Source organism: Balaenoptera ricei, chromosome 1, assembly GCF_028023285.1.
Source record: "Balaenoptera ricei isolate mBalRic1 chromosome 1, mBalRic1.hap2, whole genome shotgun sequence".
NCBI lineage: Eukaryota > Metazoa > Chordata > Mammalia > Artiodactyla > Balaenopteridae > Balaenoptera > Balaenoptera ricei.
Window position 1 is genome coordinate 97673010 of NC_082639.1, and position 12166 is coordinate 97685175.

Genomic DNA, 12166 nt, shown 5'->3' on the forward strand with positions numbered 1-12166 from the left:
CTGGTCTGGGAAGATCCCACATGCTATGGAGCAACTAAGCCCATGAGCCATAACTACTGAGCCCACGTGCCACAACTACTGAAGCCTGAGCACCTAGAGCCCGTGCTCTGCAACAAGAGAAGCCACCACAATGAGAAGCCCACGCACCACAAAGAAGAGCAGCCCCCGTGGGCTGTAACTAGAGAAAGCCCGCACACAGCAATGAAGACCCAACGCAGCCAAAAATAAATAAATAAATAAATAAATTTGTAAAAAAGAAAGAAAGATATACTTATGGCCAATAAGCACATGAAGCGATACCCGACACTATTAGTCACAAGGGAAATGCAAATCTAAACTACAATGAAAAAAATAATGAGATACCACTTCACATTCAGAAGGATAGCTAGAATTTAAAAGTCAGTTAAATTTCAGTTTGGTATGTAAGGTGATTGGAAGGCTTTACTACATTTTGATAAGTAAAAAGCTGAAACTAAAAATTAAACAACTCTTCTTAGATCGATCAGAGAAGTGGGTTCACAGGGCAAACCACCACCTCCAAAATTGGAGAGATAGACACACAGATATAGAGCATCACAACTTACTAGAGCAGAAACCCATGAGTAGGAATCTCTGTGGGAACCAGCACAGGAATAGAAAAACCTAAACTTTGACAAATTGCTAGATACTTAGTGTGGACAAGTCTGAGAGCTAAAAATCCTGGGCTGGGTCGGGGCAGTCATAAGGTTGTCTCCCACACTTTTGACAGTCTTACCTCCAGGAGCTCTCTGAGGTTCACATGGTGAGTAGTAGAGAAAGAATCCCCTTGTGTTTCCAGGATGAGTTGGGGAAAAGTAACATTTTGAAATATGTTAGAGAATTCTGTTCTTCTTAACAAGGTCTGTCCTCAAGAGAAACAATCCTACCAGAACCTAACCTACCAGGTTTTTTTCAGAGCCTAACTGTAATGGTTACTTTTATGTGTAAACTTGACTACATCCCAGGATGCCCAGAAATTTCCATAAATATTTTTTTTCTGGAATTTTCTGTGAGGGTGTTTCTGGTTGAGAATAGCATTTGAATCAGTAGACAGAGTAAAGCAGATTTCCATCCCTAATGTAAGTGGGCTTCACCCAATTCTTTGAGGGGTGAAAAGGAAAAAAAAAATATGGAGGAAGGAAGAATTTGCTCTATCTCAGCCTGACTGAAAGAGCTGGGATATCAGATTCTTCCTGCCTTAGGACTAGCACTTACACCATTAGTGTTCTTAGTTCTCAGGTCTTTGAACTAGGACCAGAAACACACTACTTGATCCCGAATATACAGCATGCAGCTGGAAGATTGTGGGACTTCTCAGCCTCCATAATCATATCATATGAGCCAATTCCTGAAAATAATTCACTATATATATATGTGTGTGTGTATCTCCTATTGGTTCTGTTTATCTGAAGAACCCTGGTTAATACACAAACCAGTATGGCGGAAGAGAAATACCCAACTCCAGCCTGCTATAACCGTCCTGTTCCACTTAAGTGGGGGAAGAACTAAGAGGCATTTGTAAAGTTAACAGCTTTACAAAGGCACTTGTAAAGTTGGCACAGGCTCACTAAAGTACTGAGACCAAATCATAGTACTACAGAACGCTTCCCCTCTCACCACATCTTACCACCACATTACTAAAGGCCTATTTTGGGTTTCTTTTACCTAGTACATTATGTCTGTTTTTTGACAAAAAATTACAAAGCATACTTAAAGAAAGAAAATACAGGTGGAGCAACAGAGCATCAAAGCAGACTTAGCTATGGCAGAGATATTGGAATAATCAGACCAATAATTTAAAGAAACAATGATGCTAGGGACTCTAGTAGAAAAATATACAATATGCAAGAACAAATGGGTAATGTAAGCATACAGATCAACATACAAAGAAATGACCAATAAGAAATGCTTGAAATCAAGACCACTGTAACAGAAATTAAAAATGCCTTTGATAGGTTCATTAGTAGATGAGACATGGCTGAAGTAAGACTATCTGATATTTAGAACATATCAACAGAAACTTCCAAAAACTAAAAAAAGCAAAAGAAAAGATTGGGAAAAATAACAGAATGTCCAAGAACATTGGGGAAACCACAAAAACTGAAAGGTACACATAATAAGATTACCAAAAGGAAAAGAAAGAGAGAAGGGAACAGAAGAAATATTTGAAGGAGTAATGACTGAGAATTTCCCTAAATTAATGCTAGACAGCATATCATAGGTCCAGTAAGATTAGAAAATACAAAACAGAATTGATGCCAAAATAAAACCAAAAACCCCTACACCTAGGCATATCATGTTCAAACTGCAGAAAAAAGGATAAAGAAAAAAAATCTCTAAAGAAACCACAGAAAAAAACTACAATCTACTTTTCCTCAGAAACCTTACAAGCAAGAAGAGATTGGAGTAAAATATTTAAAGTATGAGAGGAAAACCCCATCGACCTGGAATACTGTATCGAGAAAAATTATCCTTCGACATGAAGGAAATTCAGAGGCTTCCAGGAAGATGGCAGAGTAGAAAGAACCATATATCTGTGTCTCCACCTAGACAACAATTGCTTGGCAGAATCTGTCCGATTTAACTATTTTGGTACTCTGAAGTCTACTGAAGACTCAATTTCCAAGAGAAGTCTTGGATGGTAAATTGCATGGATGGTTAATTTCATCTTTAACACAGTCGAAGTTACCCATCATTCAACTAGCAGCCTGTGACAGACAGCTGTGAAAGTGTTCCTGGAGGAACTTGCACAAAGCTTGCAGGAGCCAAGGTGAGCAAAAAGAACCCTGTCCTCTAAACACTGGGGGTCTGTGCTCTGATCACAGATTGCTGTTTCTGATCACAGAAGTGTGAAGAAAAAGTTGGTAGTCATTGTTGTTGCAACTCCCCCCATTGTTGCAAATCCCTCCTCCTCTGGCTGAATTGAACTAAAGGGGAATTAAAGGTTGGCACATTCCTATCCCTTTCTTCCCCCGCCCCCCCCCCCCATTTTGGAGCAAGACATTGAAAACTAGGACATTTAAAATCAAGCACATATATGGACGAAATTAGAAATTCACCACGCATGTCCAAGGGAAGGCACAGGCTCAGAAAAGACCTTAACTTTGCAACTCAGTCTGATCCTCAGCACAAAGACAGAATACAACAATAAAAACAAAAACAAAGCAAAACAAAAGCCAAAAAACCATGGGGAAAGGGGAAAATTTGATTTCTAGAGTTACCATATTATTAGATTCAAATGTGTGCTTTTCGACAAAAAAATCACAAGTCATACAAAGAAGCAGGAAAATATGGCCCATTCAAAGGAAAAAAATAAACAAACAGAAACTGTCCCTGAAAAAGACCTCATGGTGAGGAGGAGCTTCAAGATGGTGGAAGAATAAGACGTGGAGATCACCTTCCTCCCCACAAATACATCAGAAATACATCTACATGTGCAACAACTCCTACAGAACACCTACTGAATGCTGGCAGAAGACCTCAGACCTCTCAAAGGGCAAGAAACTCCCCACGTACCTGGGTAAGGCAAAAGAAAAAACAGAGACAGAAGAATAGGGACAGGACCTGCACCAGTGGGAGGGAGCTGTGAAGGAGGAAAGGTTTCCACACACTAGGAAGCCCCTTCGTGGGCGAAGACTGTGTGGCAGAGGGGGGAAGCTTAAGAGGCATGGAGGAGAGCAGCAGCAACAGGGGTGCAGAGGGCAAATTGGAGAGATTCCCGCACAGAGGATCGGTGCCGACCAGCACTCACCAGTCCGAGAGGCTTCTCTGCTCACCCGCCGGGATGGGTGGGGGTTGGGAGCTGAGGCTCGGGTTTCAGTCGGATCGCAGGGAGAGGACTGGGGTTGGCTGCATGAACACAGCCTGAAGGGGCTAGTGTGCCACAGTTAGCCAGGAGGGAGTCCGGGAAAAAGTCTAGAGCTGCTGAAGAGGCAAGAGACTTTTTCTTGTCTCTTTGTTTCCTGGTGCGCAAGGAGAGGGGATTAAGAGCGCCACTTCAAGGAGCTCCAGAGATGGGTGCGAGCCGAGGCTATCAGCACGGACCCCAGAGACAGGCATGAGACGCTAAGCCTGCTGCTGCAGCCACCAAGAATCCCGTGTGCAAGCACAGGTCACTATCCACACCTCCCCTCCTGGGAGCCTGTGCAGCCCGTCACTGCCAGGGTCCCGTCATCCAGGGACAACTTCCCTGGGAGAACACGCGGCGCACCTCAGGCTGGTGCAACGTCATGCTGGTCTCTGCTGCCACAGGCTCACCCTGCACCCCGTACCCCTCTTTCCCTCCAGCCTGAGTGAGCCAGAGCCCCTGAATCAGCTGCTCCTTTAACCCCGTCCTGTCTGAGTGAAGAACAGACGCCCTTAGGCGACCTACAGGCAGAAGTGGGTCCAAATACAAAGCTGAACACCAGGAGCCATGAGAACAAAGAAGAGAAAGGGAAATTTCTCCCAGCAGCCTCAGGAGCAGTGAATTAAATCTCCACAATCAATTTGATGTACCCTGTATCTGTGGAATACCTGAATATACAATGAATCATCCCAAATTGAGGAGGTTGACTTGGGGAGCAACGAAATATATATATTTTTTCACTTTTTCTCTTTTTGTGAGTGTGTATGTGTATGCTTCTGTTGGTGATTTTGTCTGTATAGATTTGCTTTTACCATTTGTCCTAGGGTTCTGTCTGTCCGTTTTTCTTTTCTTTTTTTTAAGTATAGTTCTTAGTACTTGTTACCATTGGTGGATTTGTTTTTTGGTTTGGTTGCTCGCCTCTTTTTTTTTTTCTTTTTTTTTATTACTTAAAATAATTTCTTTTAATAATTATTTTTTATTTAAAACATATTTTATTTTATTTATATTATTTTATTTTATCTTCTTCTTTCTTTCTTTTTTTTCCTCCCTTTTATTCTGAGCTGTGGGGATGACAGGCTCTTGGTGCTCCAGCCAGGCATCAGGGCTGTGCCTCTAAGGTGGGAAAGCCAAGTTCAGGACACTGGTCCACAAGAGACCTCCCAGCTCCACATAATATCAAATGGCGAAAATCTCACAGAGATCCCCATCTCAACACCAAGTCCCAGCTCCACTCAACGACCAGCAATCTACAGTGCTGGACACCCTATGCCAAACAACTAGCAAGACAGGAACACAATCCCATCCATTAGTAGAGAGGCTACCTAAAATCATAATAATGCCACAGACACCCCAAAACGCACCACCAGATGTGGACCTGCCCACCAGAAAGACAAGATCCAGCCTCATCCACCAGAACACAGGCACTAGTCCCCTCCACCAGGAAGCCTACACAACCCACTGAAGCAACCTTAGCCACTGGGGACAGACACCAAAAACAACGGGAACTATGAACCTGCAGCCTGCAAAAAGGAGACCCCACAGTAAGTTAAGCAAAATGAGAAGACAGAGAAACACAGAGCAGATGAAGGAGCAAGGCAAAAACCCACCAGACCTAACACATGAAGAGGAAATAGGCAGTCTACCTGAAAAAGAATTCAGAATAATGACAGTAAAGATGATCCAAAATCTTGGAAATAGAATGGAGAAAATATAAGAAACGTTAAAAAAGGACCTAGAAGAACTAAAGAGCAAAAAAATGTGATGAACAACACAATAAATGAAATTAAAACTTCTCTAGAAGGGATCAATAGCAGAAGAACTGAGGCAGAAGAACGGATAAGTGACCTGGAAGATAAAATAGTGGAAATAACTACTGCAGAGCAGAATAAAGAAAAAAGAATGAAAAGAATTGAGGACAGTCTCAGAGACCTCTGGGACAATATTAAATGCACCAAGATTCGAATTATAGGGGTCCCAGAAGAAGAAGAGAAAAAGAAAGGGACTGAGGAAATATTTGAAGAGATTATAGATGAAAACTTCACTAATATGGGAAAGGAAATAGTTAATCAAATCCAGGAAGCACAGAGAGTCCCATACAATATAAATCTAAGGAGAAACACGCCAAGACACATACTAATCAAATGATCAAAAATTAAATACAAAGAAAAAATATTAAAAGCAGCAAGGGAAAAACAATGAATGACACACAAGGGAATCCCCATAAGGTTAACAGCTGATCTTTCAGCAGAAACTCTGCAAGCCAGAAGGGAGTGGCAGGATATATTTAAAGTGATAAAGAAAAAAAACCTACAAACAAGATTACTCTACCCAGCAAGGATCTCATTCAGATTTTACGGAGAAATTAAAACCTTTACAGACAAGCAAAAGCTAAGAGAATTCAGCACCACCAAATCAGCTCTACAACAAATGCTAAAGAAACTTCTTTAACAGGAAACACAAGAGAGGGAAAAGACCTACAATAACAAATGGAAAACAATTAAGAAAATGGTAATAGGAACATACATATCGATAATTAACTTAAATGTAAATGGATTAAAGGCTCCAACCAAAAGACATAGACTGCTTGAATGGATACAAAAACAAGACCCACATATATGCTGTCTACAAGAGACCCACTTCAGACCTAGGGACACATACAGGCTGAAAGTGAGGGGATGGAAAAAGATATTCCATGCAAATGGAAATCAAAAGAAAGCTGGAGCAGCAATTCTCATGTCAGACAAAATAGACTTTAAAACAAAGACTATTACAAGAGATGAAGGAGGACACTACATAATGATCAAGGAATCAATCCAAGAAGAAGAGATAAAAATTGTAAATATTTATGCACCTAACATAGGAGCACCTCCATACATAAGGCAAATACTAACAGCCATAAAAGGAGAAATCAACAGTAACACAATCATCGTAGGGGACTTTAACACCCAACATTCACCAATGGACAGATCATCCAAAATGAAAATAAATAAGGAAACACAAGCTTTAAATGATACATTAAACAAGATGGACTTAATTGATATTTATAGGACATCCCATCCATAAACAAAAGAATACACATTCTTCTCAAGTGCTCATGGAATTTCTCCAGGATTGATCATATCTTGGGACACAAATCAAGCCTTGGTAAATTTAAGAAAATTGAAATCGTATCAAGTATCTTTTCCAACCACAACGCTATGAGACTAGATATCAAATAAAGGAAAAAATCTGTAAAAAATACAAACACATGGAGGCTAAACAATACACTACTTAGTAACCAAGAGATGACTGAAGAAATCAAAGAGGAAATAAAAAAAATATCTACAAACAAATGACAATGAAAACAAGACAACCCAAAACCTATAGGATGCAGCAAAAGCAGTTCTAAGAGGGAAGTTTATAGCAATACAATCCTACCTTAAGAAACAAGAAACATCTCAAATAAACAACCTAACCTTACACCCAAAGCAATTAGAGAAAGAAGAACAAAAAAACCCCCAAAGTTAGCAAAAGGAAAGAAATCATAACAATTAGATCAGAAATAAATGAAAAAGAAATGAAGGAAACAATAGCAAAGATTAATAAAACTAAAAGTTGGTTCTTTGAGAAGATAAACAAAATTGATAAAGCATTAGCCAGACTCATCAAGAAAAAAAGCCAGAAGACTCAAATCAATAGAATTAAAAATGTAAAAGGAGAAATAACAACTGACACTGCAGATATACAAAGGATCATGAGAGATTACTACAAGCAACTATATGCCACTAAAATGGACAACTTGGAAGAAATGGACAGATTCTTAGAAATGCACAACCTACCAAGACTGAACCAGGAAGAAATAGAAAATATGAACAGACCAATCACAAGCACTGAAATTGAAACTGTGATTAAAAATCTTCCAACAAACAAAAGCCCAGGACGAGGTGGCTTCACAGGCGAATTCTATCAAACATTTAGAGAAGAGCTAACACTTATCCCTCTCAAACTCTTCCAAAATATAGCAGAGGGAGGAACACTCTCAAACTCATTCTACGAGGCCACCATCACCCTGATACCAAAAGCAGACAAAGATGTCACAAAGAAAGAAAACTACAGGCCAATGTCACTGATGAATATAGATGCAAAAATCCTCAACAAAATACTAGCAAACAGAATCCAACAGCATATTAAAAGGATAATAGACCATGCTCAGGTGGGGTTTATCTCAGGAATGCAAGCATTCTTCAATATACGCAAATCAATCATTATGATACACCATATTAACAAACTGAAGGAGAAAAACCATATGATCATCTCAATAGATGCAGAGAAAGCTTTCGACAAAATCCAACACCCATTTATAATTAAAATCCTCCAGAAAGTAGGCATAGAAGGAACTTACCTCAACATAATAAAGGCCATATATGACTAACCCACAGCAAACAGTTCTTCCTCAATGGTGAAAAACTGAAACTATTTCCACTAAGATCAGGAACAAGACAAGGTTGCCCACTCGCACCACGATTTTTCTACATAGTTTTGGAAGTTTTAGCCACAGCAATCAGAGAAGAAAAAGAAATAAAAGATATCCAAATCGGAAAAGAAGTAAAGCAGTCACTGTTTGCAGATGACACGATACTATACATAGAGAATCCTAAAGATGCTACCAGAAAACTACTAGAGCTAACCAATGAATTTGGTAAAGTAGCAGGATACAAAATTAATGCACAGAAATCTCTTGCATTCCTATACACTAATGATGAAAAATCTAAAAGTGAAATTAAGAAAACACTCCCATTTACCATTGCAACAAAAAGAATAAAATATCTAGGAATAAACCTACCTAAGGAGACAAAAGACCTGTATGCAGAAAATTATAAGACACTGATGAAAGAAATTAAAGATGATACAAATAGATGGAGAGATACACCATGTTCTTGGATTGGAAGAATCAACATTGTGAAAATGACTCTACTACCCAAAGCAATGTACAGGTTCAATGCTATCCCTATCAAACTACCACTGGCATTTTTCACAGAACTAGAACAAAAAATTTCACAATTTGTATGGAAACACAAAAGACCCCAAATAGCCAACACAATCTTGAGAAAGAAAAACGGGGCGGCTCGGAGCCCGGCGCCCGCCGCCCCGCGTGGCCGCTGCCTCCTGCTGGCCCTGCCGCCCGGCGCGCCGGTCCCGCCGCGCCGGGGCTCCTCGGCCTGGCTCCTGGAGGAGCTGCTGAGGCCCGACGGCCCCGAGCCCGCCGGCCTGGATGCGGCCCGCGAGGGGCCCGACAGAAACTTCCGACTAAGCGAACACCGCCAGGCCCTGGCCGCCGCCAAGCACCGCGGCCCCGCGCCGCCCCTGGGGAGCCCGGAAGCCGGCCCCGGCCCGTGGGCCGAGGAGCGCCCGGCGGAGAGGAGCCTCCGGGGCTGGGACAGGTCCGGTGACCGCGGCGACCCTCCTCCCAGCGCCGACGAGCCGCGGCGGCCTGACCCGGAGGCCGAGGGGCCTCCAGCGCGGAGCGGCGAGGCGGTTCCAGGCGGCGCGGCCGAGGCGGCGATCGTCTCCAGGTCGGATCCCAAGGACGAGAAGCTGGCCCTGTACCTGGCCGAGGTGGAGAGGCAGGACAAGTACCTGCGGCAGAGGAACAAGTACCAATTTCACATCACTCCCGACGGCAACTGCCTCTACCGAGCGGTCAGCAAGGCAGTGTACGGGGACCAGAGCCTGCACCGAGAGCTGCGAGAGCAGACGGTGCACCACATCGCCGACCACCTCGACCACTTTAGCCTCCTGATTGAGGGCGACGTGGGGGAGTTTATCATCGCTGCTGCTCAGGACGGGGCGTGGGCCGGATACCCTGAACTTCTGGCTGTGGGGCAGATGCTGAACGTGAATGTACATCTAACTACTGGCGGGAGGCTGGAGAGCCCCACGGTGTCTACCATGATTCACTATTTGGGCCCAGAGGATTCCCTAAGGCCTAGCATTTGGCTCAGTTGGCTCAGTAACGGACATTACGACGCGGTGTTTGATCACTCCTATCCGAATCCGGAGTATGACACTTGGTGCAGGCAGACTCAAGTGCAAAGAAAACGCGACGAAGAACTTGCCAAGTCCATGGCCATATCCCTATCCAAAATGTATATTGAACAAAACGCATGCTCTTGAAGTGTCTGAAGCCCTCCACCCTGGGAAAATTGCAGACCTAATTTGTGTTTGGAGAATTACGTGAACTCTAATCAGGGTAATAGCACTTTTAAACTTTGAAGTAGATTTACTGTAGGTGTAATGCCTTAATCATGTTTTTGAATGTTTTCTCCTCAGAGCTGAAGGTTGCTGGGCACCTAAGTGATGTTTCATGATAGCTTTGGGTGATCCTACTGCTATTTATCATTTGCTGTATAAAGTTGGCACTACTTAATTTGCAAGCTGATTTCTCACAGTGTAAATTTTGTTCATTCCTGGTAATCTATTTTCTATAAAAATGTATTTTTGCACAACATTTTTAACAATTGGTGTATCTTCATCTATGACGTGTTCCATTTTGACACACAGCTTTCCGGTGTAAATCCAGAGAAGTGCTTTATATGAAGTTTATTATTTTGAACAGAGTTTGTGATTTAGTATTTTTTGTTGTTGAATTTGAAATTTACAGTTCGTAAGTAGTTATTTAAAATGGATATTGATGCATTCATATTACCAGATGATTGGCCCATTCCGTTTTGATGAAACAGATTTGTTGTTTGGAAAATCATTATTTTTCTAGAAATGGTCAACCTTTTAAAGAGAAAATACTTAAGGGGAGGTTATGGGAAGAATTTTTTTTTTCCTTTAAAGAATAGTACCAGCTCTTACTTGAATGAAAGTCTGATATTTGCTGATGGCAGAGTGATTATTCTGTACTCTGGTTGAGGTTTAGAATAGATTGTCTGGTGCTCTCAATTGTTTTTATTTATATTTGTCATTTTGTTGAAAAAATAATTGTAACGTGACAGAAGACTTTGTGACGAGATAAGCCTCCTGCTTTATATATAGCCTCTTGGATTCAACCAAGAGATTGAAAAACTAATGGCATAAATGCCCCCAACCAACCTTGGCAGTTATTTTCCAGCAGAAGAATACTGTCTTCATAGTCTATTCCTTTTAAATTCTTTCACAAGGCAAAATAGGATTGCCCTGTATTATGTACAAATAAAAATGTCTGTATACAAGAGCTTGTATGGTTTGCTGGGTCAAACAATGTTTCCAACCTAAAACCTATCTCATTTCCACTTTAACTACTTTTAGTCGTATTTATTAAGTAATGCAGTTTGTACTTTTTTATTTTGTAACATTTTGTGATTTTTTTGTACAATATCGTATTTGTACAATTGAGCAATTCTCAGCTGATGGAATGAATGAATAAAATGTGTAATTTTACTTTAAAAAAAAAAAGAAAAACGGAGCTGGAGGAATCAGGCTCCCAGACTTCAGACTATACTACAAAGCTACAGTAATCAAGACAGTATGGTACTGGCACAAAAACAGAAATATAGATCAATGAAACAGGATAGAAAGCCCAGAGATAAACCCGCACACATATGGTTACCTTATCTTTGATAGAAGAGGCAAGAATATACAGTGGAGAAAAGACAGCCTCTTCAATAAGTGGTGCTGGGAAAACTGGACAGCTACATGTAAAAGAATGAAATTGGAACACTCCCTAACACCATACACAAAAATAAACTCAAAATGGATTAAAGGACTAAATGTAAGGCCAGACACTTTCAAACTCTTAGAGGAAAATATAGGCAGAACAATCTATGACATAAATCACAGCAAGATCCTTTTTGATCCACCTCCTAGAGAAATGGAAATAAAAACAAAAATAAACAAATGGGACCTAATGAAAGTTAAAAGTTTTTGAACAGCAAAGGAAACCATAAACAAGATGAAAAGACAACTCTCAGAATGGGAGAAAATATTTGCAAATGAAGCAACTGACAAAGGATTAATCTCCAAAATTTACAAGCAGCTCATGCAGCTCAATATCATAAACACAAACAACTGAATCCAAAAATGGGAGATAGACCTAAATAGACATTTCTCCAAAGAAGATATAAAGATTGTCAACAAACACATGAAAGAATGCTCAACACCACTAATCATTAGAGAAATGCAAATCAAAACTACAATGAGCTATCACCTCAGACCAGTCAGAATGGTCATCATCAAAAAATCTACAATCAATGCTGGAGAGGGTGTGGAGAAAAGGGAACACTCTTGCACTGTTGGTGGGAATGTAAATTGATACAGCCACTATGGAGAACAGTATGG

General features: G+C 41.0%; 1 protein-coding gene across 1 annotated transcript in view; it reads left to right on the forward strand.

Annotated features, from left to right (window-relative positions):
* The window catches only part of LOC132362595 (OTU domain-containing protein 1-like), a 46924-nt gene extending 36142 nt beyond the window's left edge, over positions 1-10782 (forward strand). Inside the window, exon 2 of the mRNA XM_059917394.1 lies at positions 8957-10782. Within this exon, the coding sequence (XP_059773377.1) occupies positions 8957-10018 (1062 nt within the window). The 3' untranslated portion in view covers positions 10019-10782. The remainder of the gene's footprint in view (positions 1-8956) is intronic.
* Positions 10783-12166: the final 1384 nt, after the last annotated feature.